Source organism: Nilaparvata lugens, chromosome 2, assembly GCF_014356525.2.
Source record: "Nilaparvata lugens isolate BPH chromosome 2, ASM1435652v1, whole genome shotgun sequence".
Lineage (NCBI taxonomy): Eukaryota > Metazoa > Arthropoda > Insecta > Hemiptera > Delphacidae > Nilaparvata > Nilaparvata lugens.
In genome coordinates this window covers 3,640,350-3,658,056 of record NC_052505.1, presented here as the reverse complement: position 1 = coordinate 3,658,056, position 17,707 = coordinate 3,640,350, and the positions used below count along the sequence as shown (strand labels likewise).

The 17,707-nt window shown below is 36.8% G+C and overlaps 1 protein-coding gene across 7 annotated transcripts in view; it reads right to left on the bottom strand.

The window, feature by feature from the left end:
* The window catches only part of LOC111055235, a 208,343-nt gene that overhangs the window by 82,436 nt on the left and 108,200 nt on the right, over window positions 1-17,707 (bottom strand). For 6 of the 7 annotated variants that reach the window (XM_039420337.1, XM_039420336.1, XM_039420341.1 and 3 more), the window contains exons 8-11: window positions 15,283-16,275; window positions 12,653-15,240; window positions 3,778-4,190; window positions 1,568-1,950 (exon numbers count right to left, since the gene is read on the bottom strand). In XM_039420337.1, the coding sequence (XP_039276271.1) occupies window positions 1,568-1,950; window positions 3,778-4,190; window positions 12,653-15,240; window positions 15,283-16,275 (4,377 nt within the window). Of the gene's footprint in view, window positions 1-1,567; window positions 1,951-3,777; window positions 4,191-12,652; window positions 16,276-17,707 lie in introns of all 7 variants that reach the window. The other variant, XM_039420343.1, reaches the window with a different exon arrangement.

Genomic DNA, 17,707 nt, shown 5'->3' with positions numbered 1-17,707 from the left:
TGGTGACAGGAATAGATTCGAAAAAATGGCAAGTAAACATTAGAAAACCTATAAAACACTATTGAGACACGAGGTGAGCCAAACTAGTCCAATTACTGTTAAGTACCTAATTACTGAACTAACACTTCGTGCACAGTTTTAATAAAACATAAACGTTGCGAGTCCGGTTACTGTCTACTGTTACCTATTAGCTTGACCTTGTCAAATTCAACTATGACGTTCCAGAGCATCAATAAAAATCTACTCAACAGTTTGCTAATAATTGGCGGAAAGAAATCAACAAGTTTAGAACAACGAACAGGACAGACACAACAAACTATAAACTCTAAAGCTGGGTTTACACCAAAGTTATTAACAAAATGTAAATAACATAATCCTTATAGATTCTATTAGATTGAACCGAACTTGACAAACACATATGTTCATCATGTGTATGATAAGTTATGTTCAATCTAATAGAATCTTTATGGGTGATGTTATTAACATTTTGTTAATAACTTTGGTGTAAAACCAGCTTAAAACTAAGAATCTGTAAACTCTAAAATATAGAAAAACTGGTTGTTAGAGTCTAGAAACGATATTCTAACTTCACAATTAAGAGGATTAATTAATCATGATTTTTCGCAAATAAATGAATATGCTCCTGTAAGATTAGTTTCGTTATCGATTTTACCATAATATCGATTCTCATGAATGCAGAAATAATATCTACATATAATGTACAAATCGTGAAGTGTAAACATAACCTATTTTTGGACAATTTCTATCTAAATTTTCATAGTTGAGAATAATATTGTAACCTATGTATCAATGTATAAATAAATAAATGAATACTATACAAAATCATATATAATGAGGTACACGTTATAATGACAGTGTTTGATTGGCAATGGTATTGCTATCCTTGTCTATCATTTAACAAAGCGGATAGCGCTATCTCTTTCTCGCTTTGCTTTGTTGCCAGATCGCATTTCAACAATGTAGAATTAATAATAAACAAAATATTTCATCTTAATTATGGAAATTCATTATTAAATCATTGAAAAATATAATTTCTTGCTCAATAAAATATAATTGATTATATTAAATGAGAATGAACAGTTAATACTACTTCATCAGCTACAGTCTATAAGGAAGTCGAAGGAGACTCAGAAATTGTCAAAAAATCACAGATTTATTGATACTTAGTAAGACAGGTTTCGGTTATTACACCATAGTCAATCTCTAATAAACTGTATCAGTACAGTTTATATATCAGTACATATAAAAGGGTTTATCAGAGATTGACAATGGTGTAATAACCGAAACTGGTTTCGGTCATTAAATCTGCGGTTTTTTTACAATTTCTGAGTCATTTCATTTAATTTAAATTATTACCACAATATCAACTTCTCAACTACACAATAAGTCTATAGAAGGCATTGTCAAGACAGAGGATCGGCAACGTTGATCTCCTATCTTTCTCCACTGCCATTATAACGTGGACCTCACTATATCTTTATTTTTTGAGGTAATAAACTATAATATATTTTTTCAGGTGATAAATAAATTTGATTTGATGACTTACCAAGCACATTAGCCGGAGGCGGCGACCCGACCTGCGAGCGACTGCGTCGATCGTGTAGCCGCCGCGGGGGCGGAGCCACCACACTGGAGGCGGCACCGCGAGAGGCAGCCGCAGGGTAGCCAGGGGGGCGGTAGCGGGCCGACTTGACTCCGCCTCCGGAGGCGGCGGCAAACTGATGCAGACTGTGCGCCTTGTAGAGACTGGTGGCGGTGCCGGGGGCGGTGGGAAGGCGGGGCAGTGAGTTGGCGGCCGCCGGTCGCTGGAGGCGGCGATCGTCGTCCGAGTCATCCTCGCCGTCGGCGGAACCGCCTGAGTCCAGCGGCGAGCGACGCCCCGCCCCCCAGATCTTGTCCTCTAGACTGCCGCCGATACTGCCACACGACCTAAGAAACAATTGAAATCAAAGAAAAATTGATTACAATATATAAATAAATGATCAGTTTTATTATTATAAAACTGAGCGTAAATATATAAATATATGAATATATGACGGAAGGTCCCTTCAAGGTATAAATATACAAATATATAAATATATGACGGAAGGTCCCTTCAAGGTTGAATAAAACCTGAGCGCAGAGACCGAGTGTTCTATGATAGAGAATAATTAAAATTCAAGTTTAATTTATTCAAACTCACAATATTTACAATAAAAATCAATAAGAAAAACAAAAACACACAGCTCAGTAAGATTTATTAATATAATAAATACTGGTATGTTTTATTAGAAAGAAATTTGTGAATAGGAATACAGATAGATAGAAAAAAATTCATTTTTATAGTTGTATTATATTGTAGTGCTGATTTTTTCGCTGAGTTCTTATTAAATGTATAAAAATCGGCATTACAAGACAATACAACTAAAAATTACAATACGGATTCCATGAACTTTATAATAACTTATAACTTTATAATAACTTAAGTTATTTATATTGTAACTGTTTCTTTAATTCATTGTTTATCTTTACATATATATTTCTGTTACTCTGAAAGTATTTATAAACGTTCAAATACATACAGTGGTTGGGCATTACTTCAATTAATTTTATTGATGACTTATATACGTACAAGGAGAAGTACTCGTTCTCAGATTTCATTTCATCTCTCATTCATTCATCATTACAAATGGAAGCATATGTGCGGCATTGTTATTCATCCCTTCATTATCACCTGGGCTTAAAATACTCGTCAAGAGGTGCCTTTGAAAATAAATAAATAAATAAATAAGTAGGGAAATTATTTATAATAGTTGTTAATAATAAGCTCTATTTTTCTTCACCTTTTAATATGTTATCCTGTTAATGTCTTTACCTGTTAATATATGTATCACAAGTTGTTCTCTGCCAGTAGAGCCATATATCAATTAATAATATTTATTTTATTAATTTATATTCCTTTATTACTTTTATGGGAATTACTTTATGGCAAATTAATGAATTTTAATATATTAGAAGTAGAAGTACACTGTTATGAGTTTATTCAGTATCCCTCCTACACATAGACCTGTAGTCGTGTAGGAGGTTTCCGTATATACCATGTTTGTAAATATAACTCTCATTTTTAACTTTCATATTTTTATTTATAGCTCTATAGTGTATGTGAAGAAAGGAGATTTATCAGTATTATTATTTCTCTTTTAATATTTAAGTGATGAATTTCCTTTATGTATTATACCATAGAGAAACAATAGCATAAGTAGATATCCCATGGTATAGGGCGTTTATGTCGCAACTTTTACTGTTATCTCAAGCTGATAGTCCACGTAGTTCTTTCCTGTGAAGCTCTATGACGCTGGTAGTCTCTCATATTGTGCCGTTCATACACTCTTACCCGGCCAAAACAGTAAAAATAGACAATAATCGACAGTGTATGTAAGAGTGTATGGACGATACAATATGAGAGACTACCAGCGTCATAAAGCTTCACGAGAGAGAACTACGTGGACTATCAGCTTGAGATAACAGTAAAAGTTGCGACATAAACACCCTATACCATGGGATATCTACTTTCGCTATGGTTTCTCTATGATTATACTTAATTATCATGTGTCATTATCGTTATCAGTAATGAGTAGTTAGATGGTTATTTTCTTACTTGCACAAACTGTTTATTTTGTTCTTTTCTTGTTTTGTGGAAATAAATATATTATTATTTTGTATGTAACATTCTGGGCAATAAATTCATTTTATTTAGATTGATTTTCATGAACATACCTGACACGATCAAGCCGATCCCGACTGCCCCCCTTGGCGAGCAAATCAGAAGCCGACCTCCGCTTGCCGCTCGGCTGCACCGAACTGGTAGTCTCCAAAAGTCGGGTGCGCGAATCCGACGCCGCCAACAGCGCCGACTCAAAACTGCCGCGCCAACTGAACCGCTCGTTGTCGCTCGCCTCCAGCAGCGGGTCGTGTGACTTTGACCGCGGCAGAGGCAGTGCCAGGGGCGGACTACTGCCGCCTCCGCCTCGCCGCCCCTCGTCCTCCTCGTCTTCGTCCTCCTCGGTGGTGGATGCCGCCCCCGGCTTCACGGTCGTGCTCCGGCGGTGGTGCATCCGCGCCGCCCCCACCCGCGGCGACGACTGGCCTCCGCCCCCACTACCGCCGCCTCCGCCTTCGCCGCTTGACACCTGTCACACCATCAACAAGACAATCCTATAGTGAGGTCCACGTTATAATGGCAGTGGAGAAAGATGGGACAACAACGTTGCCGATCCTCAGCCTTTTATAGACATTAGCTCAAACAAGAAAAGAATGAAGATAACAAATTCTAATTTACTAGTCAACAAAAAAGAACTTTGATGTCTCATATCTCAAGAACCAGACGTCGTAGGGTACTCAAAGTGGGGTGAAAATTCCCGATCTCACCCTCCTGAACACAATGCACCATATGGAACAGTTGTCCAAACACATTTTCAAAAAGCGGCCGGAAAGGGTACTCCTTCCGGCTAAGGCCGGCATGTTCTGACGTCAGACGAGAGTCGTCTGCAAACAATGTCTTTCAGATCTACGTAAGGACTGGAAAACAGCTGCTTTCTGTGCAGTGTGGCGAAAAATTTATTTCGAATTTTACCTAATTCATTTCTAATGGAGGAAACTTTGTTTTGTCGCATGAATTTGGTAGCCCTACTCAATCAGTATACACACGGCAGTACGAGTTGATTATCCTTGAACTGTTTAACATTCTGTTATGAATGTATTTTGCCATGAAACATGAATAATTGTTGAATGAGCCAAAGCGTTTATGACTTCAATGGGTGGACATTTTATTAATTAATTCTTCTAATATTCATCAATACAATTACACATCATAATTGTACATATCACTGGGTGAGAGCAACAAATTTGGCCTATCCCAAAACTGCTCTACTCTCAAAATGCATTAATAGTGAATTTTCCAAACAATAGGTTATATTTCCACTTTTAAGAATTGAAGTCCAATTTTATTTCCACGATGAAGAAACTATATATTTCAAAATTGAAATGGAAGGATAAAGCACTGAATAACAAATCATTTTGAGCATATTCTTAACTGAGAAACGAGTAATCAAACATTTTTTTTGAATAATATAAAAAACTACATTTTTTACAACTGATTTCCGTTTCATGAACTACATTAAAACCAGGGTAACAGGACTAAGAATCACCTTTTCTATTTAATTTGTAACTTGTATTGTAATTTAATTGTTTGTAGGCTTTAAAAAATTGATGAGACTTCAACTTGTTATTTTATGAAAATTCAGGAGAGAAACAGCTTTTGGTTTGAGCCTATTGTTCTCACTTTAATAATCAATTTATCTTTACTTTCCTTGCCCTATTACCATAGGTAAGGAAAGTATTGCTTTCCAAAAAATTTAAGGTACCCTAATTTCATGTTTTCTATACGTTTCAAGGTCCCCTGAGTCCAAAAACATGATTTTTAGGTGTTGGTCTCTGTGTGTGTGTGTGTGGTGTGTGTGTGTGTGTGGTGTGTGTGTGTGTGTGTGTGGTGTGTGTGTGTGTGTGTGTGTGTGTGTGTGTGTGGTGTGTGTGTGTGTGTGTGTGTGTGTGTGTGTGTGTGTGTTGTGTGTGTGTGTGTTGTGTGTGTGTGTGTTGTGTGTGTGTGTGTGTGTGTGTGTGTTGTGTGTGTGTGGTGTGTGTGTGTGTGTGTGTGTGTGTTGTGTGTGGTGTGTGTGTGTGTGTGTGTGTGTGTGTGTGTTGTGTGTGTGTGTGTGTGTGTGGGTGTGTGTGTGTGTGTGTGTGTGGGTGTGTGTGTGTGTGTGTGTTGTGTGTGTGTGTGTGTGTGTGTTGTGGTGTGTGTGTGTGTGTGTGTGTGTGTGTGTGTGTGTGTGTGTGTGTGTGTGTGTGTCTGTGAACACGATAACTCCATTCCTAATTAACCGATTGACTTGAAATTTTAAACTTAAAGTCCTTATACCATGAGGATCCGACAATAAGAAATTCAATAAAATTCAATTCAAAATGGCGGATAATGACTCAAAAACCATGTTTTTCTCGAAAACGGCTCTAACGAATTTCTTCAAATTTATATCCTAGATAGCTATTTATAAGCCCTATCAACTGACATGAGTCTTATTTCTGGGAAAATTGCAGGAGCTCCGTAATATTCCTGAGAAGAATGAATTTTGTTAAATTTCTATCACGATTTTCTCAAAAATGACTTGACCGATTTTTTCAAATTCATACCCTGTATAGTTATTTATTAGCTCTATTAACTGGCATGAGTCTCCTCCCTGGAAAACTAACAGGGTGTCCACCCCATCCCTGAGAAATTTACTTTGTAACCTCCTTCTCGTGCGTGAGGTAGGTAGGTAGAGCAGTTTATTCAAAAGAACACATGTCGATATTTTATTTGTAGAACAGCTGTTTTGACAACTTTTAAAAAATCCTCAAAAATTTAATAATTCAAACAAAGGAAAATGTACTCTGAAAACAATAACAATAGTATAATCAAAGTTTTAATTATTTAGCCGCCAATCGGCATAATGTTATTCCCCGAAATTATCCTCTTTTAAGAATGAGGCTTATAGATCAATGAGCAAGGAAAGTTGTGTGAGTGTACCACACCAGATTTTTTTTATATAGTGATGTATCATTTTCAAAACTTTGAATTGTAAATGTTATATTGAAAATATATAATTTAATGTAATCATGAATAAACTCCTCTGGAAGTGTAATCCAATCCAGAGAAATTATTATTATTTCCTGTAGTGGAAACTACCGTACTTGTACACCATATAATCATACTTTCTCTCCACCTTTCTTTCACATCATCAGCCCTTCTGGTAAGGGATAATTTTTTGACATTAATTTCTTCTCCATACTAAACTCCATTCTAGTTTCATAACGCAATTTCAAAGTTAGGCTAATTCATTAGAGTAAAACTTCCTATCTGATTTAATAAAAATTATCTTTGTACTAAAATGAATAAATTGAATGGTTTGATTTTCAAATACAGCTGAAATTGGGAACAGCCAAGTTCACTTGCATAAACTGTTGAATAGGCTTTATTGTTCTACCTACTGTGTAGGCCTATATGACATTCAAAAGGTAATAAATGGTAAAACTATAGGAATGTGTCCATTTGGGCGAGCACAGATTGAATAACACAGTGATTGTCCTATTGTTGCGAATTCCGTTTCATTGTGCTGATAATAATGTATATAATACGCTTGGATAATAGACGACCTTTCACGCTCCGTGAACAGTGAACATTCACGTTGGGTAATTCAACTAAATCAGGAAACATGCGTACAAATGTTTCAGTCAAAAACATGCTACCTCTAGACTGGGCGCACACCAGTCAGGACAAAACAAGACATGATCAGACACATTTAGTCACAATACTTCACATAGTTGCTTATGACGCAACTCACACTGATTAGTCATTGCAATTAGACACGTCTTCAAAAACGTGCTACCTCTAGACTGGGCGCACACCAGTCAGGACAAAACAAGACATGATCAGACACATTTAGTCACAATACTTTACATAGTTGTTTATGACGCAACACACACTGATTGGTCATTGCAATTAGACATGTCTTCATAAGCAACTATGTGAAACGTGTCTAATCATGATTTCTAGACAGAGTAGGCCTATTACATTAATTATGAAATAAATAACGGACCAACTTACTTTTAAATATCTAAGCTAAGCTGTCATTAGTAAGCTCTGAAAAGTAATTGTGCTCTATTTGTAGTTCATTTTTAATATATATATATATATATATATATATATATATATATGTGTGTGTGTGTGTGTGTGTGTGGTGTGTGTGTGTGTGTGTGTGTGTGTGTGTGTGTGTTGTGTGTGTGTGTGTGTGTGTGTGTGTGTGTGTGTGTGTGTATACCAATAATAGTTTGATTATGAGATCTTATCAATCTTATATAATAATTATCTTTCTAAATTCTAGTACTATCTCTCCTTCATCATCTGTTTCTTCTTTCATTATAACTTTCTTTCACTTTTTTTTTAATAATCATTATTCTTCATTAATTAGTTACAATAATGTTCTTCCCCGAAATTATCCTCTTTTAAGAATGAGGCTTATAGATCAATGAGCAAGGAAAGTTGTGTGAGTGTACCACACCAGATTTTTTTTATATAGTGATGTATCATTTTCAAAACTTTGAATTGTAAATGTTATATTGAAAATATATAATTTAATGTAATCATGAATAAACTCCTCTGGAAGTGTAATCCAATCCAGAGAAATTATTATTATTTCCTGTAGTGGAAACTACCGTACTTGTACACCATATAATCATACTTTCTCTCCACCTTTCTTTCACATCATCAGCCCTTCTGGTAAGGGATAATTTTTTGACATTAATTTCTTCTCCATACTAAACTCCATTCTAGTTTCATAACGCAATTTCAAAGTTAGGCTAATTCATTAGAGTAAAACTTCCTATCTGATTTAATAAAAATTATCTTTGTACTAAAATGAATAAATTGAATGGTTTGATTTTCAAATACAGCTGAAATTGGGAACAGCCAAGTTCACTTGCATAAACTGTTGAATAGGCTTTATTGTTCTACCTACTGTGTAGGCCTATATGACATTCAAAAGGTAATAAATGGTAAAACTATAGGAATGTGTCCATTTGGGCGAGCACAGATTGAATAACACAGTGATTGTCCTATTGTTGCGAATTCCGTTTCATTGTGCTGATAATAATGTATATAATACGCTTGGATAATAGACGACCTTTCACGCTCCGTGAACAGTGAACATTCACGTTGGGTAATTCAACTAAATCAGGAAACATGCGTACAAATGTTTCAGTCAAAAACATGCTACCTCTAGACTGGGCGCACACCAGTCAGGACAAAACAAGACATGATCAGACACATTTAGTCACAATACTTCACATAGTTGCTTATGACGCAACTCACACTGATTAGTCATTGCAATTAGACACGTCTTCAAAAACGTGCTACCTCTAGACTGGGCGCACACCAGTCAGGACAAAACAAGACATGATCAGACACATTTAGTCACAATACTTTACATAGTTGTTTATGACGCAACACACACTGATTGGTCATTGCAATTAGACATGTCTTCATAAGCAACTATGTGAAACGTGTCTAATCATGATTTCTAGACAGAGTAGGCCTATTACATTAATTATGAAATAAATAACGGACCAACTTACTTTTAAATATCTAAGCTAAGCTGTCATTAGTAAGCTCTGAAAAGTAATTGTGCTCTATTTGTAGTTCATTTTTAATATATATATATATATATATATAATATATATATATATATGTGTGTGTGTGTGTGTGTGTGTGTGTGTGTGTGTGTGTGTGTGTGTGTGTGTGTGTGTGTGTGTGTGTGTGTGTGTGTGGTGTGTGTGTGTGTGGTGTGTGTGTGTGTGTATACCAATAATAGTTTGATTATGAGATCTTATCAATCTTATATAATAATTATCTTTCTAAATTCTAGTACTCTCCTTCATCATCTGTTTCTTCTTTCATTATAACTTTCTTTCACTTTTTTTTTAATAATCATTATTCTTCATTAATTAGTTACAATAATGTTCTTCCTTCTTCATCATATCGTAATATTTTTCAATTGTAATGAGGTTATAGTTTTTTTGTCTTAGTTTTATATTTTTCAATTACCTTTAACTGAGTTAACTTATCATTTTTCTTCTTCTGTATATATTTGGAATACTACTTTCAATTTATTATTATTTTTCAATTTCGGATTGTATAATATTATTGTAATGTATAAATGCAATAGGTTTTTCAAGACCTAGCATGTAACAAATAAATCAATCAATCAATCAGTTTTTATACCAATTGACACAGTCCATTCAAATTCATTTATTTGCTATAAAATAATAGATTTATAAAATAATTTATTCATCCATCTGTTTATTTTTAATCTTAACGACTCATTCATTCCATAGTTGAAAGTATGAGTAAATAAATAAATAAATACCTACAGTAATTAATTGAAACGGTTTGGAATAATTCAGTCTTAATATGATTTATGATGTACGCTAGTGATAAGTGAGTGCCTCAAGCCATAGAGAAACAATAGCGTAAGTAGATATCCCATGGTATAGGGCATTTATGTCGCAACTTTTACTGTTATCTCAAGCCGATTACTGTTGATTATTGTCTATTTTTACTGTTTTGTTGGGGTGAGAGTGTATGAACGGCACAATATGAGAGACTACCAGTGTCACACAGCTTCACGGAAAAGAATTACATGAACTATCGGCTTGAGATAACAGTAAAAGTTGCTACATGAACGCCATATACCATGGGATATCTACTTATGCTAATGTTTCTCTATGCTCAAGCTTATTTTGAACAGATATGTTAGGGTTCACCTGTTTTCCTCGCCCAAGATAATTTCAATGAGTTATTTTGTGTGAGTAAATAAAATAAAATAAAAGAGTGAGATCAACCAACACTATTAATAACTCCCATACTTCTTCCAACTATAAACACCATAATATATGCCATTTATTGCATAATGCATTTTGCATAAAAATAATTAGCATATTGCGTTCAGTTCAAGCAATTAATGGTTGAACATTTAAAATACCTAGCGGGGTATCTGTCAACTGATATAATTTTTAAAAATTAGCATACTGCATTCAAGCATTCAGTAGGTGAATATTTGAAAATATTAGTCATATCTAGCAAGGTAATCTGTCTACTGATACGATATGACGAACGTCATGTTCACTATTTAATTGATCTTCAATTTCTTTGCTGTAACTAGCTGGGATAATGTTAATTTATTCTGCAGTAATGAATGATAATTATATAAGCTCTAAGTAAAATGTGAGGATAGCGTTAATTTATAGTAAAGCCTATTTTTCAATAAAAAATGTTATATTATTTATTCATAAGGATACCTGAACTGTTCCTTGTGCTATTTTCTTTGTTACATTTTCTCCAAACTATAGTTGTTATTTATTTATTTATTTATTTATAAGATTAGCAAAAAAATACAAGAATCGGAAAAGAAAAAACAGGCTATTGCCTAAAACTTCTTCAATTTCCTAATTTAGTTTTAAATTGTCCAAATATTATAGGTTATGTCCATTCAAATTTCTACACCAAATCACAATCTAAAATATAAACTAGAATAAAACAAACAATTTTAAATTTGGATGGATTAAAAATAAAAGTTTCTTAAAAACATGAATCAAACTATAAATTCACAAAATAAAGAATAAAAACACTTAAATTTTGAGCACGAAAATATCACATTCACCATAGCTATATAACAGCTGTAATTAAAGAATAAAAACACTTAAATTTTGAGCACGAAAATATCACATTCACCATAGCTATATAACAGCTGTAATTAAAGAATAAAAACACTTAAATTTTGAGCACGAAAATATCACATTCACCATAGCTATATAACAGCTGTAATTAAAGAATAAAAACACTTAAATTTTGAGCACGAAAATATCACATTCAACATAGCTATATAACAGCTGTTAATTAAATTTAATTAAATGTGATGTACAAAAATTGATTCATGTACAAAATAGCATTGTATGTCTTGAGTAAAGAGATTAATTGATTGTTATATTATAATTTGTTTAGTAATGAAAGACTGAAAATATAAGTACTGTCTAAAATGTAAGAATCCTGTTAATTTATTCTGCAGTATACTTCTCTAAAAAATTTATATTATCCATTTATAATAATTATTTTCGCAGTATCTAATGGAAGATCTGTGTAAAAATGTAAGGATAGGCTAGTGTTAATTCTTATTCTGCAGAATATCTTTCTATGAAAATTTTTATTTTTACAGTGCCTAATGAAATATTCATTTTTTATTTATCATTTACACAATCAACTTAAGAACAAAGAAACAGACTACAGTCCAAAACATCTTTCCATCCCAATTTCATAAAATAAATTGTCCAAATAAAGGTTATGTGCGACTTTCCAATTCTTCACTAATTTCCACATTGAAACAAAACACAAACACTTGAAACTATTAATTTTGTATTTTGATTAAATACATTAATTTTGTAAAGATTAAGTATTAATTTTGTAAGATTATGATCCGAATTGATAACAAAATTCCTAAAATAAATAATAATATATTGTGGTTAATGCTTCAACAATTACAGAAAATTAGCGTCAAGTTTTTGAACTTGATCTTCTGTTGTATGTAGAGACTATGTATAACTTGCTACGACACGTTACACACTACTGGGCCATGCTAAATTATGTAATGTTCTTGTAATTTTATGAATTATATTTTTTTTTAATTATTATAGAAATGGCTAGTACCCTTTTTTCACATAAACACTACCAGCTTCAGCACTAATTTCAGCCATTTTCAAGTGTCCTTCTCTCAAAATGAATTATTATTTTCCATTAAACAAATATTTTATCTTCTTCAGCAGTAGATGGCTCAGTTTATATTTTTAAATGGCGAATTGTGTTACGATTTACATGATATGTTTATATGTATAACGGTTACAACTGGCTTATATCAGATTTTTTTAGTTATAATATTCTATGAAAAATTGGGTTAAGATTCTATAAATTCTATTCTTTTTGTAAAATGTAGGGTGAAAATTTAGTACTGACCTCATGCATGAGAGCGACCAGCCGACTGCCAATATGCTGCATCACCTTGGCGATGAGCGGCGGCGAAGACGTATGCTGGCTATCATTGGCGTCGAGACGCCCTAGCGACGCCACCAGTCGCTGATAAACGACGGCCGCCTCGTCTGGCCTAGCCTCCGGCGTCGGTGTCGGCGTGAAGGTATCGATAATCGGCCGAGAATTGACCGATGTCGGCGTAAAATTGTCGATAATCTGCCGACAACTGGCCGAAATCTGCTGTTGCAACACACTCTTGCGACCGGCGCCCTCCAGGTCGGAGCTGGTGTAGTCTGACGAGTCGTATGAGTCACTCCATGTATCTTCACTACTTAGATACTCGACGATCTCCCTGACCTGGTCGTCACGGAGTCCGGGAACCGTCTTCATAAGTCGTGTCAACTCAGATTCGAAATACACCAGTTGCGGAGGTTTACTACGGGTGCGGGGTTGCGGCCCTGGGGACGCGGGAGGTGCCTTCGGCTGATTTCCAACCATTGTTTTAAAAAACGCGCGCATTTTCGACATCATCAGATTAGTTTCCTCATCACTACTCCAATTATTGAAACTATCTTTCCTTACCAAACTCTCAGCTGGGATGTTGGGAGGAGCTTCTCTCTCTCTCACAGGTGGTGCACTAGCAGTTGACGACGTAGATGTAGACGGTTTATCATCATCTTCACCTTTATCGACAACATCTTTTTCCTCAACTAGTGACGTCACTACGGTGGGTGGTTCTTTCAGTAAGTCATCACAACTCCCCATGAAACCACTATCTCTACTGTGTTGCTTCCCTCGACTAGAAGCCAACTCCGCCACAGCGACCTCCCCATTCTTGTCAGCTTCCTCCTCACGTCCATCCTCATTCACCTCCCCATCGGGAACCTCGAGCAGATGAACCTCGGGCGCCGACGACACACTCCTCTTCTTCTTCTTAGTCCTCTTCACGGTGTCAAACTGTCCATCATTCTTCTCAAACAAACTCTCCTCTTCCTCATCGGATGATCCCTCCCCGGACACCACCTGACTCTCGGCTGGCAGCTGCTCAGCCTCGGCCAACAGATTGTCGAGTGAGGACGAGTGAGACCGACCAGCACCTCTCGCTCGCACCAACCTCTTCCTGCGTTGTTCAGGACTGGGACGACCTTCACTGTCGCTCCCCACACTTCCGTCCGAGTCTCTCCTACTGAACCCCATGAAACCCGACAGGAAATACTTCTCCAACCTCGAGCAAGCCGTCTCCACCGCGTCTTCAACCCCATCCTCACCTTCAGGCTCCACACTCTCACTATCCAGGGTCTCACTGTGTACAGAGCTTGTCTCCGAGATAGTGTCGGCATCGTTGGGAGGGTCATCCCCATCACCTAGCCCGTAGAAGAAATACCTCTCCAGTGGTCTAGTTGGTCGTTTCTCGGATTCAGCTTCGCTTTCTTCGCAACTCTCCTCCACAATAGTATGCAACGTAAAATCGATAGCAGTCCGATTATATCCTCTCAACTCCTCTTCCCGGTCGGCAAACCCAGCATCTTCGCCCTCAGACGAGTCCTCAGTTGTCGTGGCAGCAACTGACTCCTCCCTATCCAACTCCTCCACCCAGGAATCATCATCAGCTAACCCCTCCTCGAGACAACTCAGTGTATCACCACCCAACACAACTCTAACCTGTTCCGAGGTATCAACCTCATCATTCACCAAACTCTCACAATCCTGCACAATAGTAGCCGGCCGATCCTGGGTTATCATAACCAAACTTGTGTATCGACCAGTTTCAGGTCGTTGGTTATCATTTACAATCCGTTCCAGCTTGTCGGTTCCATTCAGTTCCATCGACTCGGTACCTGAGAACTCGTCGGAAGCACTGCTGCTACGAGTTCCGACATTTGCACCACCTTCATTGTCGCTGTCACACCTTCGAGCATTCTCGTTACTGTCGCTGTCACACCTCCGTACATTCTCGTTAATGTCGCTGTCACACCTTCGCACATTCTCGTTAACTGCTTCACACTTTTCAACAACATCCAAACTATCCTGAACGTCCAGGCTTCGCTCGTCGTTATGATAATGTCGCGGCGGATCCAAGGAGTCGATCATGTTGTTATCAGCGCCGAGCGAATCAGCGCTGGAGACTTCCGGTTGCCGTGGAACCGGTTGCGAGAGAACAGCATCACGTGAAAGGGAATCACATTCGAATGCAGCCGACTGCGGTTCTTGGCAGGCGGATACAGGTTCAAGGTCGCGCGCTGATGACACACTATCCACTTCGTTTCTCTTTGCAACTTCGTTCACATTTACACTAGCCACATCGTTCACATTTACACTAACTGTTGACCCCGACTCCCCCACCACATCACGTTTCACTATCACATCATTTTTGACACTATCAAATATATCCGAAAGATGCACATTTCTAGGACGATATCCACTGTCAACACCTACAACATCCTCTTTGTTGCACATTTCGTCGACCCCTGTGTGTTTAATGAGTGTAACACCGGTATCTGATGAGACACTAGTAAGTTTTTCGAGTGTATCTGACGAGACACTAGTATGTTTAATAAGTGTAACACCAGTATCTGACGTGACCCCAGTATTTTTGACGAGTGTAACACCACTATCTGACGAAACACTAGTATGTTTAATAAGTGTAACACCGGTATCTGAAGCACAATCTGTATCATCCTCTTCATAATTCCTTTCTAAACCTGGTATATCACACTCTACATTGTTGGAATGATTGACAACATAGGTTCTCCTAGTACGTTTAGTTGGGCGTGTGCTTTGTTCAGAGCTGGTGGATGCTGAAGAGTCTGAGTAGTCGGAGGATGAAGAAGCACTAACACCGTCAACCACGGTTTGATCGTTGAACCGGTACACGCGTTTAGTGGCAGTTTGTTCTTCGTCGGAGGATGAGTTGTCCGTTGATGAAGGTTCAGGTGGTAGGACTGGATCAACGGATTTCTCTTCGAGCGGTTTGTAAAGTTTGAGAACTACATCATCAGAAGCGGTGTTGTTTTGTTGGCTGTCGTCTCCAGCGGGCATGTCGGCGCCTTGGGGGGTCATGGCACCACTCCCGCCGCCATGACGCAAAAGCAGTTCGCGCCAGACGGGAGCCAAACAATGCTGTACGCGAATCGTAAACTCGGGATGCCAGGGCACGGGCACTAGCACGGGAACCGGAACAGGAACCGGAACGGGGATCGGTATCACACTGATGTCTCCTCTCGCGGCGACGGTCGGCCGACGACTGGCTGCTCCCAAAGTTTCAGTTGCGCGAGGAGCGATGACTGCGCATGCGCCCGCGTTAGGCCCCGCCTCCAGGTCAGCGCGTGGAGTAATGACTGAGTTGAGCCCCCCCTCCAGGTCGGCGCGTGGAGTAATAATTGCGCATGCGCCCGAGTTGGGCCCTGTCTCCAGGTAGTAATCCCAGGCGCAGTCATCGTCGTCCGACGGCAAATCCTCTCGTGACGACGAGTCGGAACTACTAATGAAGACAAGGCGGTAGTCGTCGGTACCCGACTCCACCAGCCAGCTGGACTCCTCGTCTGTCGACGCCTCACCGCCTCCGGCGCCTTTTATCAGGTGGCGTCTGCTGCGTGGGGGTGTCACACCTGAAATAAAACAAAAATTCAAATTCAACAAGGTCAATTTCAAACACAAAGTCGACAATTCCTTGGAGTTTTCAGATGAATGTGCTGGATGCAAGGAAACTGGAAGAAATATCAACAAAAATTAAAACCTGAAATTTACCTGAAAATAGATCAACGTCAGTTCAATGAAAAATTCATCTAAATTCAAGTTCAAGATCCGATAAATTGTTCAAAAGAAGATCTATTGAATGGATAATAACCACTAGAATAGAGGATAAAATTTTTGATTGAATCATATTATTATCTTTCTCTATCAAGGTATGTTTTGCTGGCACTCTTACTTCTCTTTCTTTTTCTTTCTCCTTTTTCTCACTTCTTCATCTCTTTCATTTAATACTATGATATTGAATTTCTTATTATTTTTTGTTAATGTAATCTTGGCAACTCTCACCTGCGCACAGGATTTTCCTTGCAGGTGATTGGTTTCTTGTATTTTTGCTGTTCAAGTGAAATTTTTGAATGTATTGGTTTTGGAAGAAACAATAAAGTTTTTGAAGTTTTTTGAAGTAATAAAGTGAAAAATCTTCAATATTTTCAATATTCTTATAGAATGAAAATTTTAAATTGATTTCTACAAATTTAATGACAATGGAGGCCTTTTGCAGAGTAAGAGCTCAAACTGAATTGAATCAGCTGGAGGTTCAATCTCAAGATAAACCACATTAAAACAAACAAGAATTAATTTTTGTTATAAATAAGATTAATCTGTTATAATATATAATCTGTTTAAGATAAACATATTAATCTGTTATAATAAAACATATAATTCCCATTTGTAAAAACTGTTTATTACGCAGAAATTAATTATCAAATCTATTTTAAAGAAACCAAATTTTTTAAAATAAACCTTGTATTTTGATGAAGTCAATGTTTTGACAGTTAGATCTTGACATTTTAATTGAATATTTATTAAAAATAGAACCAGTTTATCAGACACCAACAACTAAATACAGCTTAAGACCTACTTCAAATACGCATAGCATGATATTATACTACAACTAATGAAACAACATTAAAAGGCAACTTATTTATCCAAGTATTAAATGATAGTACATGAAACATGATTATTTTCAATTATTATAGAGTACAGTATGAGGTACCTATTCAATTTTTATAGAGTACAGTATGAGGTACCTATTCAATTATTATAGAGTACAGTATGAGGTGCCTATTCAATTTTTATAGAGTACAGTATGAGGTAACTATTCAATTTTTATACTGTAAGAGCTGGGATATTTCAAAATTTGATTCTCTAAATGCCAATTATTTGCATCCAGATTTTATTTACAAATACATAATTATACTACACTGCACAAATAAAATTCAAGAGACTGCTAATAATAAATTTAATCCTAATTATGATACCCCACTATAATAATATGTGTTAGGTGAT